This window comes from Etheostoma spectabile, chromosome 3 (assembly GCF_008692095.1).
Source record: "Etheostoma spectabile isolate EspeVRDwgs_2016 chromosome 3, UIUC_Espe_1.0, whole genome shotgun sequence".
Classification (NCBI taxonomy): Eukaryota; Metazoa; Chordata; class Actinopteri; order Perciformes; family Percidae; genus Etheostoma; species Etheostoma spectabile.
This window is the reverse complement of record NC_045735.1, coordinates 7564851-7576821: the sequence shown is the minus strand read 5'-3', so window position 1 is coordinate 7576821 and position 11971 is coordinate 7564851. Positions and strand designations below refer to the sequence as shown.

At 39.2% G+C, this 11971-nt stretch overlaps 1 protein-coding gene across 2 annotated transcripts in view; it reads left to right on the top strand.

Annotated features, from left to right (window-relative positions):
- Positions 1 to 1566: 1566 nt before the first annotated feature.
- sidt2 (SID1 transmembrane family, member 2) overlaps positions 1567 to 11971 on the top strand; it is a 14983-nt gene continuing 4578 nt past the window's right edge. The window contains exons 1-18 of one of the 2 annotated variants that reach the window (XM_032507270.1): positions 1567 to 2398; positions 2502 to 2623; positions 4636 to 4800; positions 4932 to 4977; positions 5384 to 5485; positions 6584 to 6667; positions 6790 to 6955; positions 7659 to 7752; positions 8555 to 8610; positions 8832 to 8858; positions 10270 to 10308; positions 10407 to 10484; positions 10625 to 10687; positions 11064 to 11179; positions 11318 to 11391; positions 11503 to 11569; positions 11649 to 11722; positions 11830 to 11953. In XM_032507270.1, coding sequence (XP_032363161.1) covers positions 2150 to 2398; positions 2502 to 2623; positions 4636 to 4800; positions 4932 to 4977; positions 5384 to 5485; positions 6584 to 6667; positions 6790 to 6955; positions 7659 to 7752; positions 8555 to 8610; positions 8832 to 8858; positions 10270 to 10308; positions 10407 to 10484; positions 10625 to 10687; positions 11064 to 11179; positions 11318 to 11391; positions 11503 to 11569; positions 11649 to 11722; positions 11830 to 11953 — 1746 coding nt within the window. In that variant the 5' untranslated portion in view covers positions 1567 to 2149. The remainder of the gene's footprint in view (positions 2399 to 2501; positions 2624 to 4635; positions 4801 to 4931; positions 4978 to 5383; positions 5486 to 6583; positions 6668 to 6789; positions 6956 to 7658; positions 7753 to 8554; positions 8611 to 8831; positions 8859 to 10269; positions 10309 to 10406; positions 10485 to 10624; positions 10688 to 11063; positions 11180 to 11317; positions 11392 to 11502; positions 11570 to 11648; positions 11723 to 11829; positions 11954 to 11971) is intronic. The other variant, XM_032507268.1, reaches the window with a different exon arrangement.

Sequence of the window (11971 nt, the reverse complement as noted above, 5' to 3'; positions counted from 1 at the left end):
AGATAGATAGATAGATAGATAGATAGATATAGATAGACTAAATTGGCCTGATGTAGCCAATAATAATAATTGAATGGCTTATCTGTAATTAATTAACTTAAAATACATATTTTAGAGATAGTAGAAGATAGAAGATAGTTTGATAATAGCTTTCATATATTGTGACCCATTGATGCCAACTCAATACCAGAACTTAGTAGCCTACTACACTGGAAACATGACACACCTCTTCTTTTTAAATTTCATTGCTTTTTCAATTTTAGTATGTGGGGGAAATACAATGTATTTAAACTACTTTGGGCTACTCTATTATTCTATAGCCCTCACCAGGTTGTAGACAGCACCACTCTATGGCAAAGAGGAGTTCTGCGTCTTTATCTGGATTAGCAACTGAGCAAAACAGACAGCTGCCCTGAGTCCCAGAACCCCAGCGATTCAAATAGAAGTTCTCAATTCACATTTTTTTAAGGTAATTTGATCAACTGACATTTTGTTTTAGTATATGCGCTCTTAAAAAGATGAATTATGTCCCTAAAAGCAGGCCCTGCATTGTCTAAACCCAAGGCCCTGGTTTATTTTGAGGAAACATAGTTGTTATTCTTAAATAAATGTGTGTTTATGCAACCCATTGGCACACAAAACCTGGAGTCAAAAAGTGCTCAAAGTAACAGAATGTACCTGAGTTGTTGGTTTGCCAAGTTTAGTCTGCTATTCTGTACTTGAAGACTAACTGGAGGCAGAGTGAAAAGGAGGATCACTGTTGCCCAGCAGCTAATTTTTACAAAATATGACAACCACACACACACAAAAGATTATGAATTTGACATTTTCCAAAAATTGAAATAGTTGTATGCCATGTTTGTATTTTCAATTGTATCTTGACTAAAATATAGCATTACATCAAATATAGCCTATTCATTTCCACTTTCATATGTTTTTCTTTTTGAAAGTTGGCTACATCAATCCAAACAAGAATATACACTGAAAAAAATAGATGTAAATACTCTTTCTCTAGTCCACATAAATCACACTTAATCAATATTCAGTTTGAATCTTTCTAACACAAGTTTTACAGGGTAAATTATAATTAATATCTTGACAGACACTTCCATAAGCCTGTTATTGATACCACACTGACAACACACACACTCACACTCAATATTATTACTTCATTACATGAGCCTCAACATACTGTTACATCAGCTATGTTCTTGCTGATGATGTTAAACGTGTTTGTTGCTTTTGCACTAATGTTAACATAATGTTTTGTTTGCATCTTAAATTGTAATTTTCCTTATACCTGCTTTAACTAGGCCTATATGTTTTAATATGATCATAGCCTACTAACAAAGCGGCATGCCTCTTTGAATTATACAGCGTTTACAACAAATTCCCCATAGTTTCTCCCAGTGAATATCCTCAAATAAAAGACCAAAACATGTACATAAAGGGGCCTGTACTATAGTAGTAGAGGCATAGACATAAAACACATCTATGAGTAGAGGACTCTACGGAGGGCATAGACATGACGTCACACTCTGTTTGTTTACTGTCTGAGCGTGGAGGGGGCGCTAATGTCACAGATTTCTCACACTATAAACACGCTCAATCTCTTCACCCTCTTCACGAGATATAGCTAGCTAGCTACTTGCATAATGCCGCGGCCCCGCGAATACAGACCGTGACAACCGATCACATTGGACAGACTGAAAAAAACCTGTTTTTGACACTGTCCGTGTAGCTGGAACCGAACTCCTAGCTAAATCGAAACATGGAGCTGCCTTAGCAGCGTTGACCAACAACGCTAACGTTGTAGCGCAGCTAGCGGTTTTCAGATGAAGAGGAATTCGGTAGCGTTGTCTTAAAACTTTTTGTCTCGACACTTGTGTTATTTGTTTCATAACCTTAGCTGGCGGCTTCGAGTTTGTTGCGGATGTCGATACGACGAGGTGCAAATATTTAGCTGGCGTTGATGTGAATCCTTCGCTGTCTCTTTAGCTTGTCAGTTAGCAGCTGTTGTTATTGCTGGAAGGGGCACAGCTAAGCTAGCTATCTTACGCGTAATTGTTGCTGAATGGGGTGGAGTTGTCGCAAGGGCTAGAATAACGTTAGGTATTAGTTACATTTTAGGAAGACGGTGTCAGACAAAATGGTGTTAAGGAGCTGTTGGAAGTCTCGACATAAAAACAGCTCTGGACCTGCTCCGTGTTGGACCCGACCACGATTGGCTGCCCTGTTCTGGCTATGTGTGACCCAGTTTGTTTTCGGCAGTGGGGCAAAGGGGGAAACCAACAATGTTATCCAGAAAGATGCAGAGTTTGATGTCACCTATAATGATACGGTTACAAGTGAAAACCAGACCATCTATGCTTTCAATCACACTGTCTCCAGGAATAAGGTGAGTTGACATTGTCAAATTGGTCTTTCACTTAAAAAATATCAAATAAATTATATTAATTTGTAATATAATTTTTTTCTCATTTTCTGTCTTTGGGTGTTAGACGGAGGGAGTGCGTGTGTTTGTGGATGTGTTATCACAGGGGTTTGAGAGTCCTATCCTGTTTGTCGTACGACAGAAGCAAGCTGTGGTGTCTTTTCAAGTCCCTCTCATTTTAAGAGGACTGTAAGTATTCCCACTTTTATCATGCCACCTACTCAGCTTCCCCCAGTCCTACAAGATCCCAATTCAACAATATTTCTAATTGTACAGTGATGACCAGCATAATGCTTCTTTGCCCTCTGCTTGCCAAAGGAACAGCCTATTAGCCAAAGTCCTCTGAGTTCTTAGTATAATATTCTGCAAATTGTAGAGCAAAGCTGAGATAAGTATCTGGCACAGATATACTGAATGTGCCAATTGGCTTCCTTTAGAACGACCTTTTCCAGTATCATGGTCATATACAATGTATGGCAAACATACATTAATGCCTTTAATGAATTTTCTGCGGTTTGTTGAATTGAGCAATGACACATTCAACAGCTGGCATTCGAATAGAATATGATCTGCACACTCCTTGATAGGCAGTTAGAAAGGGAAGTGAACACAGTAGTTGTAGGTACAGATTAAGCTCTATGTCATGAAATTTTGTCACAAAGCTCCAACTGACCTAATCAGATGTAAATGGACTGTACTGTAAGGCAATCCTCAACACTGAATAGGATTGTACAGGACGTTATAATCCAATGTTTCTGGGAGTGTCTGGCTGTTACTGCTGTTTTTCCCTAGATAGTAAACATTTATGACTTAAGGTCATGCACAAATGTTCTTGTTTGGTTTAGATACTGTAGCTGTGTGTGTACTTAATTGGCTAGGAAATAGAGAAGGAACTCTGTAAATGCTAGCTGTGCTTGTTGTAGACTTCTGCGTAAATGTGGTGGAGAGATGGGTTTTCAGATCTGAGATACCGGGTAAAATTTATTCCAGGAGGTACTTTACTTTAGGAACGTCTCCCATGTGGACATGTAATAGTTGTATGTGGACATTTGCTGGATGGAGCACTAAGGGCAGCTGTTGATGTACTTTGTGGAGAGGAAAATATAAAATGGCCAGCCTTTATTATGGTCTGGATTTGTGTTAGTGTTTTTAGGGCACACAGTTTTTGTAATCTGATTTAATCAGGTGAGAGTTTGCAACAGGTTAGAAGTTGGGCAGTTTATTAGCCATTGGCTAACAGCCTTGTATGATCTGTGTCTCTCCCACACTCCAAGGCACTCTCTCTGGTTGTGCAACACCAGAATTACCTTGCAATATAGTCTTGCCTATGCAGCCTCGTGGCCAGGCATGTTTTTAGCAGATCACTAATGAACACTGGACTTTCACTTCCTCCTCCAGATCCACCAGATCTGAGGAGCCCAGCTTACTGTAAATGAGCTGCCTGAAAGTCATCACAGCGATTTTAGTTCTGTTTTTTTACTGTAGCTTTTGTGACATGCTATCTTTAAAAGAGTCCACTTCTGTGTTTTTGAGCTAAACCATGTGCATTTATCAACATTTCTTAGAGTTGGGTATTTATGGCTTTTGTTCAGAGATTATGCTTGATCTAGTTTGGTCTTCTGATTCTGAAACAGCAATGTAGTATACTCCTATTATATTAAAGTATCTTATAATAATCCAATAATTCTTTCATCATCACATTACACGTCCATCTTTTTTTTTTCTCCATTCCAATTATCCATTCATTTATCTAAAGTGGGTAAAATGGGTGGCTTGCGGCCCGAAGGTGAAATGGTTGACACACAACCACAAGGTTGACATATCAATCCCAGGTCATCCAGCCACATGTCAAAGTGTCCCTGAGCAAGACACTGAACCCCGAGTTGCTCCCTGGATGCTGTATGTATAGCTGTTCACTGCTCCTAATACTTAGGATGGGTTAAATGCAGTATTTTCACTACATTGTTCTCTGTATGTAATGATTAAGAATAAAGTTTGGTTTAAAGTATCTATTGATTTTCTGCATCCGTAAAGAGTTTTAAATAAATAAATAACAGTAAAAAGAATGTATCAATAAATAGAACTTAAAGGTCTTGTTAATTGTAAAAGTCAAACCTTTTACATGGGAACTTGAGCTTGCTTGTTCTTTCTCTCTTTTTTTGTGCCAATGTCTCTTTTTCTCTCTATCTGTCTCTCTCCAGCTACCAGAGGAAGTACCCTTACAGTCATGTGGGCCGGACATTGTGCCAGCCCCCAACCCGGGCTGCTTCTGAGACCCAGTACTTCTTTGTGGACGTGTCTACCCTGTCCAGCCTGGGTACAAACTACCAGCTCAGGGTCAGCCGTGTTGAAAGCTTCACCCTGCAGTAAGTGACATCTGATAGAATCACACAAACACACTGTGCAGTAGCTGCCTGAATTCTCAGATTAAGGCTAGGTTTTGTAGTAACTGACAACTACTGGTATGATTGACTTGTTATCTTTACCTTGATTACAGGACAGACAAGAAATTCAACTTCACAGCGTCACCGTCCCAACCTCAGGTATTACAGCTTAATATCAAATCTTTGTGTGTTTTTAAGGATGGCACTAAGTGCTGCTCTACAAAAGGGCCGTTTAGTCACAGAAATGTAGATAACAGACAGGGTGAGAGTGGGGGTGGAGGGTCCAGATGACGAGAAAGATGAGAAAAGCTGAGAAAAATTTCATTCCATGAAAAAGGGAACAAACTTGTGTTTCCTGTTGGCTTTTTATGGCACCTACTTATCCATCAAGTCAGTAATTTACTAAGTTTACATACACACCTCATATTCTGAAGACAATAATTATACTAAGCTGTTTATATGGCTAATGAAAATTAATATTCAACTAATATTCCCATTTTGTTATCTTCCTTACTCCCTTCATTAATCCTTTTTTTTCTCTTGTTCCCCTTGCCCTTTCTCTCAGTACTTCAAGTATGTCTTTCCTGATGGGGTGGACACTGTGATCGTCAAGGTCAACTCAGAAATGACCTTTCCTTGCTCCGTTATGTCAATCCAAGACATCCAGGTACACTTACCCCCCCACCCCCCTCCCCACCCCCTCAAATCAGACGGGGCTCCTGGCATTGTGGTCAGCATGCAGTAACACCATTTGGCCGCCTTAAGGCATAATTAAGTTATTGCAACAGTGTTAGTGCTGCAGAATACAAAGCAAATATTGTTAATTTAATGATGTTCTCAGAATAATTAACTAGGTTTGCAGCGATATACCGGTTTCACTGTCTACCGTGGTATTAGAATTGACGTTTATCATACCCTGTACATTTACTTATCTACGGTATTGACAAATATATTTGATTTATTTTCAAAAGGGTGACATTTTACACATACTAAAAAATGGTTTCAATTACAATAAAATGTTCAACCAAAAAAAACTTTTCTTTTCATTTCTTTAAGGGTCATTGCAACTGATAATAATTGTGTAATTCTATGATATATTCTGAGACGGTTATTGTACCATAAAAATCTCATACTGTTGCAACCCTAGATTTAACTGAGATTTAATTATTTTTTAATTTAATTTGTTCATGAAATTATTATGGGTGGGGGGAAAAAAGTCAAAAATCCTATGCATCTCTCTCTCTCTATATATATATATATATATATACACACACACACACAGTATAGAGTGTGTGTTTATATATACTGTACATATATATATTTTTAACCAATAATTTAACTAATATTTTTATTGATACAGTACCGCTGTAGTACGCAGAAAATGTGTGAAAAGGTTATGTGCTTTAAAAAATGTAATATATGTCAGACTGACATGTGTTGTGCATTCTTTTTAAGAACAATTAGTATTTAGAAATGTCGCATGGTATATTGTCTCTAGAAGTGTATTATTCAAGGTTTGATTTTGAAGAAAATTAAAATCACAATACTCAATACTATTGAATCGCAATAAAGGAAACTACAATGACACTACAAATCAAATCGGCACCCATGTATCGTGAAGGAATCTAACCGGGACAAAAGCATATCTTCCCTGACCTACGTACTATAATATCCCTATTCTTTTCAAGTAATCCTTTTCGTTTCTTTTTCCCTCTTGCCTTTATTCTTTTAATCTTTCATGTTTCTCATTATACTTTCTTTTCAGTGTCCTGTCTATGATCTTGACAACAATGTGGCCTTCATTGGGATGTACCAGACTATGACCAAAAAAGGCGCAATCACTGTGCAGGTAGTGTGTGACACAGTAACTTTCATGGTTCTGAAATACAGGTAACGCCGTAACCAAAGCATACAGTATGGACCCCCTGTAACCACATTTCATATCTTCTAATGTCCCTTTCTGTCATGTAGAGAAAAGATTTTCCCAGCAACAGTTTCTATGTAGTAGTAGTGGTAAAAACAGAGGACGAGGCGTGCGGCGGTCCGCTACGCTTCTACCCTCTCCATCCTGATGAGCTGATTGACGCCGGCAACCGCAGCAAGTTCATTGATGTGATTGTCACACCTGCTATCAACTGTAAGTCACACTTTTACAAATATGTTGCAGCTGTCCAGACTGAGGAATAATCTATATATTTTTGTTTACCGTGCGTTTGTCAACAAAATATACCATACAACGGTGGGAGAACGAGTAACTTGCCAGGAACATTTTGATTAAGTTATGTTCTCCAAAACTAGAAAAAACTTGTAGAAAGAATAAATCATAACTAAATGTGTTTCCTTATATTGGATGGATGGATGGATGGATGGATGGATAGATAGATATATAGATTGATCCCGAAGGAAATTTTAGGCATTCAGTAGCAGGAAGACCATAACACATATACACACACATATCACACATGCATAAGAATAAGAATCACTCACAAATGCAATGACCATGATAAGGTAGTAGACTGTGTGCAATGGTGATAGTGCAAAAGTGAACAGTGCTGGGATTAAACAGTGCAGTAGATCATAATTAAATATTAACTATGACTATTAAATATAAACATAACAACCTATAAACTGATTGATTGAATAAGAACAATATATACAGGAAATATGTTATAAGATGTAGATGTTATGACCACAGTTCAGATTGTGTAGTATTGTTTATGTCTCTCCCAATTTTAAGCTGTAGGTAATGATGCTATATCATTTTATTATGCAGTGCAGGCACGGTGATGCAGTATAAGCTTGTAAATAGGCTTACGGTACATCTGTCTTCCACTCCACAGCGGAGGTGTATGTGATGGGCATGCTGTTCTGTCTGGGTATCTTCCTCTCCTTCTATCTGCTCACGTTGCTCATGACCTGTCTGGAGAACAAGCGGTAAGATTTAGCATTTTTCTCTGCTACCAAAACAACAGTTAGTCACCGCATACACTTCATATACCACCCATATCATGGGGTGGCAGTCACTCAACCCGTAGGTAGTGGGTTTGGGAACTGGAGGTTTGCGGTTCAAGTCCACATAAGGACCAAAGTATGGTGATAGACTGCTAGCTGGAGAGGGGCCAGTTCACTTCCTGGGCACTGCCAAGGTACTATTGAGCAAGGCACTAGGCTCAAGTGCCTTTCCATGGGCAGCACCCTCACTCTGACATCTCCCCATTAGTGCATGTATAGGTTCTGAGGAGGTGTGTATAATTCAGGCCTGTGTGTAATAACATAAAAACATTGCAATTTCCCCTTACAGGATTAGTAAAGTGTATATTATTATTATTATTATTATTATTATTATTATTATTATTATATACACAGACTTGTTTCACTGCTGAGATATTTAGCTGTTAATCTAAAAAGTTTAATTTTTTTCTAGTGATACCTCTTCCTCTGTATCTCCCTGTTGCCACGGACAATCCTCATTACAGAAGATAAGGCCACAGAGAATGTTTTAGTAGCCTTTTATTGGGTTCTGTTTGGTTTAATGTGGTTAAAGACCAGAAAACTCATTTAAGTACTTTAACAAGACCTTTTACAATTTAACAAACTTCTTATTTTGGTCCCAGTTCCACCCTGGGGTTTGGATGTCTAATTGAAGAATTTAGATTTATACAGCTGCACTACAAGAAGAACACTATACTGAATACAAATGATTTTAATTTGCATGTTCCCCTCCACTTTTCTGCAGAATGAAGAAGAGAGAGGTGTTTCAAATTGCTGCTGACATGTCACCTGCTGAGACAGGTAACCCAGCAACCGGCTATGATGGAGTAGCACATTAGGGGCTTGTTTAGCATACAATTTCTTAGTCCCAATCCTGTACTGTAGAGTAGATGCCATAATATCCAGTCAATGGTAAACTACACTTACCATGCAGTATAAAGCTTTTCATGCAGAATGTAACATGTCTGTGTACTAAATGTGTTTTTTTTACTCTCTCTTTGTCATGCTAATGTGTGGCTCAGCTTCTCTGCTTGGGAAGAACGGAGATGGTATAACGACATTGTTACTCCTACCTTGCACTTACTGCCCTCTCTCAAACTGTATTGCTCGTCTGCAGATGTTGTGCATGCATTAGCTCACATATTATGACTCTCTTGCATATCAATAGCGATTGACTATAATGCATCATGGACTGTGGCGTAACATTAACATAGCACTTAATGTTCAAAAACTGTTAAATAAGCGTTTATGACTTGCATTATAGAGATACAGAGACACATGACTCACCTGGGTCCTTGCTAGCTGCAGCTAACCACAAGGCACTGATATCATCCTGTTATCTTGCCTGTATTTGTCATAATGGTATCCTTCTGGTGTTTCTTGGCTGAAGAAACATAAGTAAATTACATTATTGTCAACAATGCTAACGACACGATAGACAAACAAAAATATAAAAGACAAGGTGTTTCATTAAAATAATACTGGAGATAATCATTGAGATAATTGTCTACACTGCTGATGTGGTACTCTACCTCTCAGTGTGTATCCTGCTGACATGATTTAATTTTAAAATTGCAGGCTTGAGTTTGAGGCTTAACGTTTTCCAACAATTCACTCTCACTGCAGCAGTCACCACTCTTCACAAACCAAACCTCCCTCTGCACCATTCCGTACTCACATTTTCACCTATTAACTAAAACTGTTATTTCAGGGATTTTGAGCCTGAAAAAAAAACTAGATCTCTGCATGTGTGGTTGCCTCCCTCACCTCTCTGTGACCCCGTTTACACTTGGTTTTAAAATGCATTTCAGTGGTCCGAGCACGAGTATACAGCAGAGACACATTGTTACCGCTTATGTCACTTACGCTAGAAGAGGCACAAAGTTCTTACACCAACACTTGTCACGTTAGTGGTTGCGTCGGTAGAGCTAGAGACATCAGCAGAACCAGCACATCTTCCATTGTGCAAAAAAATAAATAAAAAAAATGGACTGTCACGTAACACTTATTCCAACTCGTCTTAAAATGGGCAAGTTATAGAGCTTTGGCACGCTCTCACCAAGACAACCTCCACAGCCAGCATTGGTGACATGTTTTCCTTTTACACCCTTGGTGACGCATCAGTACGCATAAGCTTTTACATGTGGTAAAATGCGTCCTAGACCACTACAGCAAGCGGTTTGAGTTATCGGATCCCGATGCATTTGTGGTGGATATTTATATTTATATTTAGCGCTGTCTATTTGTGATCCCATCACCCAAGAAGCTTTTTAAAACCTGTAACAGGGGCATGTACTAACAATTTAGCTTCAGTGGTGTTTTAGTATGCAGCATTAAGCTGCTAAAGAATATTGGTTGTAGTGGTGCTTGTCTCTGCATGCATTTTTGTCAGTTATTACATACATACACACACACACACACACGCACACTTGGGAGTGTAAAGTGTGTGTGTCTCCACAGGCAAAACTCCAGCCTCGCCATATGAATATGGTTCCTTTGGTAAGTTTCGGACAGTTCTGGGGTTTTGCTTATGTCTTTGTTTGTGTAGAGATTTAATTAAATAAGACCCCCCCCCCCCCCCCCCCCTTTTTCTCTAGCTGACAACGGCAGCACACTCAGTTCAGAGGCCATCACTGACAGCGCCACATCAACTGACAACAACTATGGATACATGGGTATGAACAAGCACAGACACATATGTCTACTGGCCTACCACTGTCACGTTGCAGTATGTCTCCACAGCCTGGCTTGCAGTTGGCTTCCTGCGAGCAACTCCGGTCCCTCACTGGTTTTCTGTGTCTTCTGTGTTCATCAGGGCGGGAGCCTTTCAAACGTCGCCCAATCCTCAGTCACCTTCACCACATAGCCATCCGCATTGGTGACACACTGCCGCATAAATTGTTTGAATAAGTTCAGAGTGAACTGCTGAATCCTACAACAATGATACTTAGATGTTGATGCTGGGAAGTGGCCAGATTGCTAATCTGATTACATTTGAATTGGAACAGCAAAACAATATTAATGAAAATCAGTCAATTGATCAAAGTACCAACAATTTTCCAATATTTCTGTTTATTATCTTTGGAATTTGCCAAGAAACTCTAAATGGGTGATGGGTTTGAATAGCTTTGCATCACTGAAAAAAAATTGCTTTAAATCCAGACGTCCGTCAAATTGATCCAATGAATTGAAAGGCTAATTTCTTTATTCTTCCATGACCTCCTCCTCTGTCCTCTCTTCCCTCCCTCCATCAGAGCAATCGTTGGACAGTGTTGGACGAAGCAGGCAGGAGTCTCTGAGCTCTGTGGAGGAGGATGACTATGACACACTGGACGACATCAACTTTGACAAAAACATTGTCCGTACCAAGGTACTCTCAATACACATTACTCTTTTTTATTTATTTTTTTATTTTTATTTTTTTGGGTCACGTTGTTAAAATGTCACAACTCCTTGCTGTTGCCCATTTTACTTGATGACAAGTAATTTTGTCCTCTCCTTAAAACAGAAATTCCTATGTGTGTCTGACCTGTCCCGCAAAGACAAGAGGATCCTCAGCAAGAAATACCAAATCTACTTCTGGTGAGGACAACGGTTAAACAGCAAATAAACAAATACCATTGACTACTAGAATCATATGAAGTAACAAATATTCCTTTATTATCATAATTATGAAAATGATCTTCTCTCCAGGAACATTGCTACTATTGCTGTGTTCTATGCGCTGCCAGTTGTCCAGCTGGTCATTACCTACCAGACGGTACGCTGATGAGACATACACCATGATATATAAAATATGATCAAAAAGATGGATGTTAAACTGACTCTCTGTTCTTTAGGTGGTCAATGTTACAGGAAACCAGGACATCTGCTTCTACAACTTCCTGTGTGCACACCCTATGGGAGCGCTAAGGTGTGTGGTTAGCACATGTCTGTTTAGGTGCCTAAACGCATTATGACAACCACAGTATAGCTAGCAGATTACATGCCTGTGTTTAAAGTATAGTTTGTCATACACAGTGCGTTCAACAACATCCTGAGTAACCTTGGTTACGTGCTGCTGGGACTCCTCTTCCTCCTTATCGTCCTCAAAAGAGATATTGTCCACAATCGAGCCCTGGTTCGCAACGATCTCAACGCACTGGTAAGGCACACACACACA